Genomic DNA, 15,916 nt, shown 5'->3' on the forward strand with positions numbered 1-15,916 from the left:
CAGCTGGTAGAGCCAGCCCTCTGGGGGTCACTCTGGGAGAGCCTGAGGTGTTGGGCCAGGTGCAGTAAGGAAGATGGGGAAGGGTAGTGGGGGGCACAGAAGAAAGACAGTGGAGTTAGTGACTTGAGGAAGCCCCATGCAAGTGCTGAAGCTGGTTTTGTAAAGGTGTGGTTGGGGTAGAGAGATGCTGGAATGAGAGAACTTTCTGGCCTGGCACAGCATTCCCTGGAGGGCCTATGAATGCAAGCTTGGGAATATTCTTGGCCAGGTGCTGTGGCCATGGTTAAGCTCTGTGGAGTAAGGGCTAAGGGGAGGAGCTGCGAGTGGGTTCTGCCAGTCGCCAGAAGCCTGGTTGTGATGGGGGGAGCTCTGCTGGCCATTTGGGAGGTGAAAGTACAGCTCTGAGTGTAGAAGACACATCTTGTGAGTGGCCAACAGTGGGATGAGACTTTAGTGGTCATTCTTCTGTGTGCTCAGCCAGCCTTCTCCCATCATTCTTACCACACCTGGCCTAACACCTCAGGCTCTCCCAGAGTGACCCCAGAGGGTTGGCTCCACCCCCTCCAGCCCCAGCATTGGGGAGAAAGGGTAGTGTTCAGCACAGCAGTGACCATCCTTTCACCTGGCCCCACACATGTACTAGGGTCCCGTCTTGAAGAGCTGTTCCCTGCAGCCCACTCCCACCTCACTCCACCTGTGTTCGCCCTGCCTCTCATCCTGACCTGATGCCCAGCACAGGCACCCTGGCCCAGCACGCGGGGACCTTGTGGGGCTTCCAGTTGCACATGCACAGGGGCCTCTAGAGAATGCCTTCATGACTCCAGCCTCATTCCAGTGCCTCATTTTTTCCCCAGGGGCCTTGTCTCACCCTTTCTCCAGCACCCTTTGGGCAAAATGAGACCTTATCAAAGAAAGAACAGGACGCCTGCCTTTTTTCTCACGTTCTTAATTATGGTTTTAATGCTTTGTAAGGCTCTCTGGAATCCTGAAGAGACATGATCTGACTAAAGTATATAAAAACTCACCTCAGAGGTTTTATTTAACTTCCAGGATCTCAAGGGTGTTCAGAACCTTTTCAGATAAATAATTCAGCCTTAGATGAGAAGCAGCCACTAGGCCTTTCTCTGTGAAGGTGTGTTTCTGTCTCATCATTGTAGCCCCTGTGTGAGCTTCAAGCTGGGTACAAGGATGGCTGGACTGTGATAGCAGTGAGAAAAGAAAGGATCTTTTTCTCTGAGGAATGTGAGCCCCTTTTAGTTGTCAGGCCCAGAGAGGCAGTGAAATGTGACAGCAGTTACATTTCACTCTTCACCTTGACATAAGTATTCGCCTGCTCTGTGGACTCTAGGCCAGGAGCCATAAGTTAACCTAACAATGCCACAGCTCACACCCTATCATTCAGCAGCATATAGCCAATTACTAATTAGTGTTCCTTCACTAAACCAGTACAATAAAAATTCCTAAAACCTGGAGCATCTCCTTTATTCTCCAGAACAATGTTTCCTGAGCAGCTGGCCTCAACTTGGCCCAAATAAACTCTATTCCTTTTGACTCAGTTTTTTGTTTTTCTTTTAATTTTTTATTACATTTTAGGTTTTGGGGTACATGCGCAGAACATGCAAGACAGTTGCGTAGGTACACACATGGCAGTGTGTTTTGCTTCCTTTCTCCCCTTCACCCACATTTGGCATTTCTCCCCAGGCTATCCCTCCCCACCTCCCCCTCCCACTGGCCCTCCCCTTTTCCCCCTATAGACCCCAGTGTTTAGTACTCCCCTTTCTGTGTCCATGTGTTCTCATTTTTCATCACCCGCCTATGAGTGAGAATATGCGGTGTTTCATTTTCTGTTCTTGTGTCAGTTTGCTGAGAATGATGTTCTCCAGATTCATCCATGTCCCTACAAACGACACAAACTCATCATTTCTGATTGCTGCATAATATTCCATGGTGTATATGTGCCACATTTTTCTAATCTAGTCTATCATCAGTGGGCATTTGGGTTGATTCCAGGTCTTTGCTATTGTAAACAGTGCTGCAGTGAACATTCGTGTACATGTGTCCTTATAGTAGAACGATTTATAATCCTTTGGATATATACCCAGTAATGGGATTGCTGGGTCAAATGGAATTTCTATTTCTAAGGCCTTGAGGAATCACCACACTGTCTTCCACAATGGCTGAACTAATTTACACTCCCACCAACAGTGTAAAAGTGTTCCTTTTTCTCCACATCCTCTCCAGCATCTATTGTCTCCAGATTTTTTAATGATGGCCATTCTAACTGGTGTGAGATGGTATCTCAATGTGGTTTTGATTTGCATCTCTCTGATGACCAGTTTCTTTAGGTAAGTAGGAACGACAGTGGTGGCTGACTACACTTGCCGTTGGGACCTGAGGAGCCTCTGCAGGGTGGCTTTACAGTATTCAAAGTTTGGCTTCAGTCGGGGTGTCCTCAGACCCCCCTGACATGGAGTGGTCCACATTCTGAGAACAACTGGGTATCTGCTATGAAACATGGTTTTGCTGAGTGGGGTGGCAATTGGCTTCTCACCACAAGCCACCTTAGGCTGCCAGCAGGAGCCCTCCCTGGGGGAGGGGCTGCCCCTAGGTGGAGTTGAACCAGATGCTGGGGCCTTTTGATCATGACGTTTTCTGCTTTGCAGACTGATGAGGAGAAGCAGCGGCACTTACCTGTGGAGATGCCACGTTTTGACAGAAATACGTGCAGCATCCCCAAGTCCCAAATCTCCTTCATTCGTCAGATTATCAAATACATGTTTGTTGCTTGGAACGGTAAGAAATCTTTCTTAAAATAGCACATTTTCCTTTAACTAATGGGAACTGCATCTGAAACAACAGGGTGCAGTTGACTCCAGAATATTATTTGGGGCCTAGGCTTTTGAGAACGGGAGAAGTGAACCATCACCAAGGGCCCCTGAGGGCCGGATGTTCTTTCTTAACACTCCTGGCAGGCACAGGTGTCGTTACACCTGTTTTATAGATGAGGGGATTGAACTGGGGCCCCACAGCTTGTAGTAGAGCAGCCAGGGTTCAAAAGCAATAGTGCTGCTCAGAATCCATGGTGTTTCTACACCAGCCATTTGCACTCCGCTGTCCCCTACGTCTCCCAGCCTCACTCTACATAGGACCAGAAGGACTGGTCTGTCTCTGACCATGTCACCATCCTTTAACTTCAGGTGGGGCACAGGAGCCTGTCAAATAAACCAAAGAACAGGATCCGCTGATACTCCATGGGCATCTTCAGTCTGAGGGCTGCACCCTGGGGGAGGGGCTACAGGGTTGATAAATGTCCAGATCCGGTCAGGAAATAAACCTCTGTCTCAGAGAGTCCGTAGAATTGTGGTATGTGGTTAGGGAGAAGGACTGAAGCAGTGGAGATAGCTCTGGCTTTGGGGAAACTGCCAGCTCTGCAGCTCATGGCTTCTGAGACTGAGACCAGATGCCTGTGGCTCCAGGCTGCAGGTAGAAGGAGATGCTGGTGTATGTGAAGCACACACGGAGCCAGGCCATAAGGTGGGGGCACATGGCATTTTGCTTCTGATACCCCAGGCCCAGAGGTGTTGGCTGAATGGCAGGTAAGCAGATTAGTTACCTTCTGTTGTATTGGCCAAAGTTACCAGCTCAGCTGGTGGTTATGGAGGAGGTGCTGGCATTGAGGACAGGGTCTAACTTAGACATGGCTCGTTGATGTTGCTGGGTGTTTGCCGAGGTTTGTTTAGCCTCACACAGATGCCTGCTCCTATCTATCACTCTTTAAAATGCTCTCAGCAGAAAGCTAAACCTGTAAAGCACGGCTGTAAAAGGATATCACATTCCCATCTTTCTCTCCAGCCTTTGTAGACCTGCCAGAGTTAATGTGGCATCTGAACCGCAACCTTCAATATTGGAGGGGACTGGACAGAATGATGCTGCGGGGCCTTCGACCACCTCCTTTATAGTGAGAGACACCACCCAGAGCCCTGAAGCTTTGTTTATTACATAAAATTTTAAAATGATTATTAATACAGTTATTAAAATGTTTTATTTATTTTCTATGAACTTAAAAATACTTCAAAGCCAATTTCAAATACTATGACCATACTTACATGATTCACATTCATTATGCATTACTGGGTATACACACTTATTTTCATAATGCAAATTAATATAAAATGACATTTTTACTGCACTACAGAAATGTTTCTGTATGTTAAACTTTTTGATTGAGGCTAATTGGAAAAAGCTGGAGTCTTAATGTAAGCGCTAAAGAAGGCTGCTTCTACTGTGAAGAAACCAGGGCTCTGAAGCAGCTTGAGCCGCTTACTGAATTTCACAGACAACTCCCCTGGGTCAAATTAAGACTCTTCTTGGTTTGCAAAGAAAACTTTTTTCTAAAATTTTATAATTCAATTTCCAAAAGTTGACCCTATTATACACTGTTTCTACAAAATATTTCTTATAAAAACAAAGAACAAAAATGGAATGCTTAATGAATTCACATTTTATAACCAACCTGTTTTTATCTGCAGTGGGAATCTTCGATGCCAGAAATTTATAAAGAGGTTCTGTATCTTCACACTTTGAATAAGCATACCATAAAATAATGACACTTGACATGTCAGCATGTTTGTCATTTCACATTAAACTCAATTTGTTTTTTCCCAGATAAAAATGAAATTAAACCATTTCTTTTTAAGAAATCATGTGTTATTTTTGTGGGGAGTTTTTGTTCTATAATACTTACAATATTTATTTTAAAAAATAATAAAGACCAGGCACAGTGGCTTATGACTGTAATCCCAGCATACTGTGAGACTCTGAGGTGGGAGGATCTCTTGAGCCCAAGAGTTCAAGACCAGCCTAGGCAACATTGGCAAGACCTCATCTCTACAAAAAAAACCCGTAAATACTAGCCAGGCATGGTGGCATGCAGCTGTGGTCCCAGCTACTCAGGGGCTCAGGTGGAAGGCCTGAGCCCAGGAGTTCAGTGCTGCAGTGAGCCACGTTCATGCCACTATACTCTATCCTGGGCAACAAAGCAAGAACCCGTCTCTAAATTATAAAGAATATTCCCTACTTTACAGAAAAGTTGGGTAGTTTTAAATGACTTTTTCAGGGTCACACAGGGCCAGATGAATATGTTGAAAAGTACTCAGAATTAACTTCAGTTCACTGCCTGGTACCTCAGAATGGGTACTGAGAGATGAAAGGCACGCTGCAGAGCTGACAGAGGGCTCTCAGAGATGGCTCTTGGGTACCAGGTACCCATTCAGATGTCAGGACACTCTGGAGGGCTGACAGGGCAAGCCCTTTGGGGGTCTCTCTTTTTAAGGAAACAAAGGCTTTGTCTTATGTTAAGACATTTTACCTGAGATAGTAATTGTGGACTGAGCTGGGAAGACAGGTTTGTCCCCTCCACCAAGTGCATAGAAAACAGGGAATGAACCACACAAAGAATTCAACCATCTTGAGGCAGAGATAGCAGTGCATGTAATATATGGAATTTGCATCACCAAGAGCTGGTAATAATTATCAAATAATCTGAAAGAGACTTGAAGATAAGTAGGCTTAACATGTTTAAAGAGATGAGAAGAAAAAAAGAAACTGAGGTAGCCAGGCGCGGTGGAGTCCAGCTACCCAGGAGACTGAGGTGGGGCTCAACTCAGGGGCTTGAGCCCAGGAGTTCTGGGCTATAGTGCGCTATGCCAATCAGGTGTCCACACTAAGTTCGGCATCAGTATGGTGACCTCCTAGGAGTGGGAGACCAACCCAGGTTGGAAATGGAGCAGGTGAAAACTCCTATATGGATCAGTACCTGTGAATAGCCACTGAACTCTTGTGGGATCGCACCTGTGAATAGTCACTGCTCTCCAGCCTGGGCAATATAGCGAGACCCAGTCTCTTTAAAAAAAAAAAAAAAAAGAAACTAAGGTAAACCAAGACAGCTTAATAATAGATTTGACAACCACATTAATAGACATTCTAGAGATGAAGAATATAGTCATTGAAATAGAAAACTTCAGTGTCTAGGTGTCATAAAACCAGACGTGACTAAAGAGGGAATTTGTAAATTGGAAGACAGTGAAGGGACTCAATTAGCATGGAGCACAGAGAGAAAAATGGAAAATGTAGAAGATAAAATATGAGAGTAGAAAGAAATGCTTCAAAAATATGTCCAATTAGGAGATCCAGAAGGGAGAATGTGGAGAAGCACCATCTAGAGGAGGGCAGAGTCCTCCAGGATTTGACAGACACAAGTTCACAGACGTAAAGGCACATTGAATCCTAAGCAGTAGACGTAAAACAAATCTACACAAGTGAAACTGTAGAACATTGAGCACAAAGAGAAATACTTAAAAGCTGAGAAAAGACAAATCTCAAAGGGAATAGAGTTAGACCACCATCAGGCTTCTTATCTGCAATGACTAAAATCAAAGGAGTAACATTTAAATACTGAAGGAAATGGCCAACCTAGAATTACGCACCTGTATAGAAATTGCCAAAGGAATTAAAGAATATGGAACTTAAAATCACTAACAGGAGGCCGAGAGCAGTGGCTCACGCCTATAATCCCAGCACATTCGGGAGGCCGAGGCGGGCGGATCATCTGAGGTTGGGAGTTTGAGACCAGCCTGACCAACATAGAAAAACCCCATCTCTACTAAAAACACAAATTTAGCTGGGTGTGGTCATGCATGCCTGTGATCCCAGCTACTCGGGAGGCTGAGGCAGGAGAATCACTTGAACCCAGGAAGCGGAGGTTGTGGTGAGTCAAGATCATCCCATTGCATTCCAGCCTGGGCAACAAGAGCAAAACTGTTTTAACAACAACAAAAAAGCAAAGAAGAAATAAAAGACAAATGGAAAAAGAAAATGCATGAGTTAGAAAAGACAATCATGGAAATAAGTATAAACTCATACACAGAATTTTATAAAGATCTACATGTAAAAGAAGTAGCGTGGAGGAGGACTCAAGATGGCGCTGTGAGAACAACCCAGGATTGGAGCTCTCATTGAATCCGCAAAGAGGTGAGTCGTAGTTGCATTTCCAGACTGATCTTTGTTGCCCACAGAACGGGGAAACTCCCAAGTATAAAAAAGACATGGGACGCCAGGCAGTAAGTCTGCCTGGCGAAGCCGGCAGCCGGGGCGGCGGCAGCCGGCCCTACCCAGCAATCCCCACAGGGCACGCTTGTCCGGGTGCCCTGTTGAACCGGCAACCTGAGACTTGAGAGGGCTGGACTTGAGACTGAACGAGACTTGGACAGTAGGCCAGCCCAGGGGATTGCAGGGACAGAGCGTTCGGGGTACCCAGTGGGACGAACAAAACCGTGATTTCAAACTATCACGAGCAGACGGTCCGAGACGCTCTGTGGGGGAGGGGCGTCCACCATCGAGGCAACCCACCCCAACTGAGATACACGCCCACTGCTGACGCAGTCAGCCATTGCCGAGGCAACCCGTCCCTACTGAGATACATGCCCACTGCTGACGCAGCCTGCCCTTGCCGAGGCAACACGCTACAACGAAGAGACTCCGCCGCAGGGCGTGGCGGAGACCACAGATGAGCCTGCAGGAACAGGGCGAATCACACAACAGCAGGGCGGAGACTCGGCAGGCAAACAGTGGCTAGTCTGCCTCCTAGCTGGGAAGGACACCTCAACGGACATCGAAAAATAAAGCCCGAACCCCCCCAACACAGAGCATTTGAGAAAAAAAGGGTTTTTTTAATGAGCTCTGTTGCAGCAGAATCAAACATAGCAGCCTAACAGCCCTGAATGAACAACAGAGCTCACAGCTCAGAAATTGAGCTCCTAAAAAGAACAGACTGTCTCCTCAAGCAGCTCCCTGACCCCTCTATATCCAAAAGACTGACATTTGGCAGGCATCATCCTGGGACAAAGATAGCAGAAAAAGAAACGGGTAGCATCCCTCACTATGCCACAGCTGCTAGAGGTGCACCCCAGACAAGCAGGGCCTGGAGTGGACCTCAGCAGTCATACAGTGAAGGGGCTAGGCTGGTAGAAGGAAAACCAAGTAACAGAAATACGTCATCATCAACAATCTGGGTGTCCACTCAGAGACCCAATCGAAAAGTCAGCAACTACGCAGACAACAAGCAGATAAACCCACAAAGATGGGAAGAAACCAGCGCAAAAAGGAGGAAAACACCCGAAACCAGAACACCTCACCTCCTAGAAAGGACCAAAACTCCTCACCAGCAAGGGAACAAAGCTGGACGGAGAATGACTGTGACGAAATGACGGAATTAGACTTCAGAAGGTGGATAATGAAAAACTTTTGTGAGCTAAAATAACATGTATTAAATCAATGCAAAGAAACTAAGGAACTTAAAAAAAGATATGAGGAAATGATAACAAGAATGGATAACTTAGAGAGGAATATGAATGAATTAAAGGAGCTGAAAAACACAATACAAGAACTTCACGAAGCATGCACAAGTTTCAATAGCCGAATTGACCAAGCAGAAGAAAGAATATCTGAAGTCGAAGACCAACTCAATGAAATTAAACGAGAAAACAAGATTAGAGAAAAAAGCGCAAAAAGGAATGAACAAAGTCTCCAAGAAATGTGGGACTATGTGAAAAGACCTAACCTACGTTTGATAGGTGTACCAGAAGGGGACGAAGAGAATGAATCCAAGCTGGAAAATACTCTTCAGGACATCATCCAGGAAAACTTCCCCCACCTAGCAAGACAGGCCAACACTCAAATGCAGGAAATACAGAGAACACCACAAAGATATTCTGCAAGAAGAGCAACCCAAAGGCACATAATCGTCAGATTCAACAAGGTTGAAATAAAGGAGAAAATACTAAGGGCAGCCAGAGAGAAAGGTCGAGTTACCCACAAAGGGAAGCCCATCAGACTCACAGCAGATCTCTCGGCAGAAACACTACAAGCCAGAAGAGAGTGGGGGCCAATATTCAACATTCTTAAAGAAAAGAATTTTCAACCCAGAATTTCATATCCAGCTTCAGAAGTGAAGGAAAAATAAAATCCTTTGCAAACAAGCAAGTACTCAGAGATTTTGTCACCACCAGGCCTGCTTTACAAGAGCTCCTAAAAGGGGCACTGCACATAGAAAGGAACAACCAGTACCAGCCATTCCAAAATCACACTAAATGCTAAAGAGCATCAACATAATGAAGAATCTACAACAACTAACAGGCAAAACAGCCACTTAGCATCAAAATGGCAGTATCAAATTCACACATAACAATATTAACCCTAAATGTAAATGGACTAAATGCACCAATCAAAAGACACAGACTGGCAAATTGGATAAAAATCCAAAACCCATCAGTGTGCTGTATCCAGGAAACCCATCTCACATGCAAGGATACACAAAGGCTCAAAATAAAGGGATGGAGGAAGATTTACCAAGCAAATGGAGAGCAAAAAAAAGCAGGAGTTGCAATTCTCATCTCTGATAAAATAGACTTTAAAGCAACAAAGATCAAAAGAGACAAAGAAGGCCATTACATAATGGTAAAAGGATCAATAAAACAAGAAGAGCTAACGATCCTAAACATATATGGACCCAATGCAGGAGCACCCAGATACATAAGGCAAGTTCTTAAGGACTTACAAAGAGACTTAGACTCCCACACAATAATAGTGGGAGACTTTAACACTCCACTGTCAATATTAGACAGATCAACCAGACAGAAAATCAACAAGGATATCCAGGGCTTGAACTCAGACCTGGAGCAAGCAAACCTGATAGACATTTACAGAACTCTCCACCCCAAATCCACAGAATATACATTCTTCTCAGCACCACATCACACCTACTCAAAAATCGACCACATAATTGGAAGTAAAGCACTCCTCAGCAAATGCAAAACAACTGAAATCATAACAAACAGCGTCTCAGACCATAGTGCAATCAAGTTAGAACTCAGAATACAGAAACCAACCCAGAACCGCACAGCTTCATGGAAACGGAACAACTGGCTCTTGAATGTTGACTGGGTAAACAATGAAATGAAGTCAGAAATAAAGAAGTTATTCGAAACCAATGAGAACGAAGACACAACATGCCAGAACCTCTGGGACACATTTAAAGCAGTCTCTAGAGGAAAGTTTATAGCAATAAGTGCCCATATGAGGAGAATGGAGAGATCCAAAATTGACACCCTATCGTCAAAATTGAAAGAGCTAGAGGAGCAAGATCAAAAAAACTCAAAACCCAGCAGAAGACAAGAAATTACTAAGATCAGAGCTGAACTGAAGGAGATTGAGACACGAAAAACCCTCCAAAAAATCAATAAATCCAAGAGCTGGTTTTTTGAAAAGATCAACAAAATAGACAGACCACTAGCCAGATTGATTAAAAAGAAAAGAGAGAACAACCAAATAGATGCAATAAAAAATGATAAAGGGGAAATCACCACAGATTCCACAGAAATTCAAACCATCATCAGAGAGTATTACGAACAACTCTATGCACATAAACTAGTAAACATGGAAGAAATGGATAAATTCCTGGACTCCTGCATCCTCCCAAGCCTAAAGCAGGAGGAAGCTGAAACTATGAATAGACCAATAACAAGGTCAGAAGTCGAGGCAGCAATTAAGAGCCTACCACACAAAAAAAGCCCAGGTCCAGACGGGTTCACAGCCGAATTCTACCAGACACACAAAAAGGAGCTGTTACCATTCCTTCTAAAACTATTTCAAACAATCCAAAAAGAGGGAATACTTCCCAAATCATTTTACGAGACCAACATCATTCTGATACCAAAACCCGGCAGAGACCCAACAAGAAAAGAAAACTTCAGGCCAATATCCATGATGAACATAGATGCAAAAATCTTCAATAAAATATTGGCAAGCCGAATGCAACAGCAAATCAAAAAACTTATTCACCATGATCAAGTAGGATTCATCCCGGGGATGCAAGGCTGGTTCAACATATGCAAGTCTATCAACGTAATTCACCACATAAACAGAACCAAAAACAAAAACCACATGATTATCTCAATTGATGCAGAGAAGGCATTTGACAAAATTCAACAGCCCTTTATGCTAAAAACCCTCAATAAACTCAGTATCGATGGAACGTATCTCAAAGTAATAAAAGCTATTTATGACAAACCAACAGCCAATATCATACTGAATGGGCAAAAACTGGAAGCATTCCCTTTGAAATCTGGCACTAGACAAGGATGCCCTCTTTCACCACTCCTATTCGATATAGTTCTGGAAGTTCTAGCCAGAGCAATCAGGCAAGAAAAAGAAATAAAGGGTATTCAAATAGGAAAGGAGGAAGCCAAATTGTCTCTCTTTGCAGATGACATGATAGTATACCTAGAAGACCCCATTGCCTCAGCCCAAAAACTCCTGAAACTGATAAGCAACTTCAGCAAAGTCTCAGGATATAAAATCAATGTGCAAAAATCACAAGCATTCGTCTACACCAATAACAGACTTAAAGAAAGCCAAATCAAGAACAAACTGCCATTCACAATTGCTACAAAAAGAATAAAATACCTAGGAATACAACTCACAAGGAACGTAAGGGACCTCTTCAAGGAGAACTACAAACCACTGCTCAATGAAATCAGAGAGGACACAAACAGATGGAGAAACATTTCATGTTCATGGTTAGGAAGAATTAACATCGTGAAAATGGCTATACTGCCCAAAGTAATTTACAGAATCAACGCTATCCCCATCAAGCTACCATTGACTTTCTTCACAGAACTGGAAAAAACCACCATGAACTTCATATGGAACCAAAAGAGAGCCCGCATAGCCAAGTCAATTCTAAGCAAAAAGAACACAGCGGGGGGCATCACACTACCGGATTTCAAACTATACTACAAGGCTACAGTAATCAAAACAGCATGGTACTGGTACCAAAACAGAGATATAGACCAATGGAACAAAACAGAGGCACCGGAGGCAACACAACATATCTACAACTATACAATCTTTGATAAACCTGACAAAAACAAGCAAGGGGGAAAGGATTCCGTTTAACAAATGGTGTTGGGAAAACTGGCTAGCCATGTGCAGAAAGCAGAAACTGGACCCCTTCCTGACACCTTACACTAAAATTAACTCCAGATGGATTAAAGACTTAAACATAAGACCTGGCACGATAAAATCCCTAGAAGGAAATCTAGGCAAAACTATCCAGGACATAGGAGTAGGCAAGGACTTCATGAACAAAACACCAAAAGCATTGGCAACAAAAGCCAAAATAGACAAATGGGACCTAATCAAACTCCACAGCTTCTGCACGGCAAAAGAAACAGTCACTAGAGTGAATCGGCAACCAACAGAATGGGAAAAAATTTTTGCAGTTTACCCATCTGACAAAGGGCTGATATCCAGAATTTACAAAGAACTCAAATGGATTTACAGGAAAAAACAAACAAGCCCATTCAAAAGTGGACAAAGGATATGAACAGACACTTTACGAAAGAAGACATATATGAGGCCAACAATCATATGAAAAAATGCTCATCGTCACTGGTCATCAGAGAGAGGCAAATCAAAACCACATTGAGATACCATCTCACGCCAGTTAGAATGGCGATCATTAAAAAATCTGGAGACAACAGATACTGGAGAGGATGTGGAGAAAAAGGAACACTTTTACACTGTTGGTGGGAGTGCAAATTAGTTCAACCATTATGGAAGACAGTGTGGTGATTCCTCAAGACCTTAGAAATAGAAATCCCATTTGACCCAGCAATCCCATTACTGGGTATATGTCCAAAAGACTATAAATCGTTCTACTATAAGGACACATGTACACGAATGTTCATTGCAGCACTGTTTACAATAGCAAAGACCTGGAATCAACCCAAATGCCCATTGATGATAGACTGGATTGGAAAAATGTGGCACATATACACCATGGAATATTATGCAGCAATCAGAAATGATGAGTTTGTGTCGTATGTAGGGACATGGATGAATCTGGAGAACGTCATCCTCAGCAAACTGACACAAGAACAGAAAATGAAACACCGCATATTCTCACTCATAGGTGGGTGATGAAAAATGAGAACACATGGACACAGAAAGGAGAGTACTAAACACTGGGATCTATTGGGGGGAAAAGGGGAGGGCCAGTGGGAGGGGGAGGTGGGGAGGGATAGCCTGGGGAGAAATGCCAAATGTGGGTGAAGGGGAGAAGAAAAGCAAAGCACACTGCCATGTGTGTACCTACTCAACTGTCTTGCATGCTCTGCTCATGTACCCCAAAACCTAAAATCCAATAAAAAATTAAAAAAAAAAAAAAAAAGAAGTAGCGTATGACAAAAGGTGCAAACCAAACTAGGCAGCTTAAATCAATGTGGACTTACTGTCTCATGTCTCCTGGACTATAAGGCTGGAGTCAAGGTGTCAACAGGGTTGGTTCCTCCTGCAGGCTCAGAGAGAGAAAGCATCCTGTGCCTCATTCTTAGGTCTCGGTGACTTCTGACAATCCTAGATGCTCGCTGGCTAACACAAGCATCATCCCAGTATCTGCCTCCACCTTCACATTGCCTTCTATGGGACCTGTGTCCTCTCTTTTACTTATAAAAACACTGGTCATTGGATTTAGGGTCCATGCTAAATCCAGGCTGGTTTCACTTCAAAATCCTTAACTAATGACATCTAGAAGGACCCTATTTCCACACGAAGTCACATGTTTAGGCTTCAGGGGAACACTGTTCTACCCATTACAGATGGCCATAATCATGTTCTAGTTTGCTTGCTCTGATGAATGGAGCTGCCATATTGTGAGCTGCCTTATGGTGAGCTCCGTACCTCGCACATGGCAAGGAACTGATGATAGCCTGCAGCTCACAAGCAGCAAGAAACTGAATCCTCCCAGCAACCACGCGAGTGAGCTGGAAGTACATCCTGCCGTGGTCAGGTATTAAGGTGAGAGCACTCTCCCAGGAGACACCTTGATTACAGCCTTGCAAAAGAGTCTGAGCCAGAGAGCCCAGCTAAGCTACACCTGGATTCCTGACTCTCAGAAACTGAGATAACAAATGTTTTAAGCCAGTAAGTTTTTTTGTTTTTTGTTTTTTTGAGACGGAGTTTCGCTCTTGTTACCCAGGCTGGAGTGCAATGGCGCGATCTCGGCTCACCGCAACCTCCGCCTCCTGGGATCAGGCAATTCTCCTGCCTCAGCCTCCCGAGTAGCTGGGACTACAGGCACACGCCACCGTGCCCAGCTAATTTTTTTTTTATTTTTAGTAGAGACGGGGTTTCACCATGTTGACCAGGATGGTCTCAATCTCTTCACCTCGTGATCCACCCCCCTCGGCCTCCAAAAGTGCTGGGATTACAGGCGTGAGCCACCGCGCCCGGCCAGCCAGTAAGTTTTAATGTAGTTTTTTACACAGCAACAAATAACTAATGTATAAACTGTATAGCACTGAAAAAGAATGAAGGGGAGCTACAGATGTCGACTGGGGGGAGATTAAGAATAATATTGGATGAAAAGGCATAATTGCACTGTGATGTAACTTATGCACATTTTTTGAATACCCAAAACAATACACTATTGCTTATGTAAAAATTAATAGTAGGAACATTAAAATTCAAATATTCAGGACATTTACAAATACTGTGAACTCACTTGTATAATTCCACCCAGCTTCCTGGTGTACACAAAAGAAGAGACTGAAAAGTCTTTCCTCCAAACTTTCTTGCACCCAAGTTTTCAGATCTAATTTAGATTTGTCAGATGGCATTTGTCCAAGATTCTGATTTAGAACTAGTCGTAAATAGAAAAAAACAAAGGTCCACATAGGCGCGTCAATTTTAAATGTCAGAAATGGCATTCTAGACCAGAAGCTTTAATGACAGCTTCCTGATTGTGGTAGGGTCATCAAGGCTTTGGAGCCACAGCAATAATCTTGGCAGCCCAGCCTGAGGGGTGGCTTTAGGCAGACTCTCCAGGAAATAGTCAAGAATCCATTTCTTCAGTTCTGGCACTGATATTCCTTCAGCTTAAACCAGCTAAAGGAGTTCTCTAGTGTCAAAATTAAGACCTCTGATCAAGACCAGAAGTATATACTCCAACTTCGCAATGGCAGTTCATTATGGATGCTGGGGCAGGGTCTGGTGCTGAGAAGACATTCAAAGGGAACTCTCTGTATATTTTCTATTTTTGAAATAATATATAAAGCAGAGGTTGGGTGCAGTGGCTCATGAATCTAACCCCCGTATTTTCAGAGGGCGAGGCACGTGGATCACCTGAGGTCAGGTGTTTAAGACCAGCCTAGCCAATATGGTGAAGTCCCATCTCTACTAAAAATACAAATAGTTAGCTGGGTGTGGTGGCAGGCGCCTGTAATCCCAGTTACTTGGGAGACTGAGGCGGGAGAATCACTTGAATCCGAGAGGAAGAGGTTGCAGTTAACCAAGATTGTGCCACTGCACTCCAGCCTGGGACAGAGCAAGACTCCATCTAAAAATAAATAAATAAATATATATATACATATATATATTGCAGGATATATACATAAACTGCAGTGGCTCACAACTGTAATCTCAGCACTTTGGGAGGCTGAGGCAGGTGGACCATGAGGTCAGGAGATTGAGACCATCTGGCTAACATGGTGAAACACTGTCTATACTAAAAATAGAAAACGTAGCTGGACATGGTGGCTCACACTTGTTATTTGTAATCCCAGCAACTCAGGGGGCTGAGGCAGGAGAATCACTTGAACCCAGGAGGCAGATTGCAGTGAGCCGAGATCGTGCCATTGCACTCCACTCCACCCTGGGTCACGAAGAGTGAAACTCCTTCTCAAAAAAAAAAAAACTGTAGAAAAATTGGCTGGGCATGGAGGCGCGCGCCTGTAGTCCCAGCTACTCAGGAGGCCAGAAGAATTGCTTGAACCCAGGAGGTGGAGGTTGCAGTGAGTTG

General features: G+C 44.0%; 1 protein-coding gene across 7 annotated transcripts in view; it reads left to right on the forward strand.

Annotated features, from left to right (window-relative positions):
• Window positions 1-4,700, forward strand: part of LOC100397885 (high affinity cAMP-specific and IBMX-insensitive 3',5'-cyclic phosphodiesterase 8A) — a 71,140-nt gene extending 66,440 nt beyond the window's left edge. For all 7 annotated transcript variants that reach the window (XM_078329054.1, XM_054257275.2, XM_054257276.2 and 4 more), the window contains 2 exons: window positions 2,664-2,793; window positions 3,853-4,700. In XM_078329054.1, coding sequence (XP_078185180.1) covers window positions 2,664-2,793; window positions 3,853-3,959 — 237 coding nt within the window. In that variant the 3' untranslated portion in view covers window positions 3,960-4,700. The remainder of the gene's footprint in view (window positions 1-2,663; window positions 2,794-3,852) is intronic.
• Window positions 4,701-15,916: the final 11,216 nt, after the last annotated feature.

Source organism: Callithrix jacchus, chromosome 6 (genome assembly GCF_049354715.1).
Source record: "Callithrix jacchus isolate 240 chromosome 6, calJac240_pri, whole genome shotgun sequence".
NCBI classification, from domain to species: domain Eukaryota; kingdom Metazoa; phylum Chordata; class Mammalia; order Primates; family Cebidae; genus Callithrix; species Callithrix jacchus.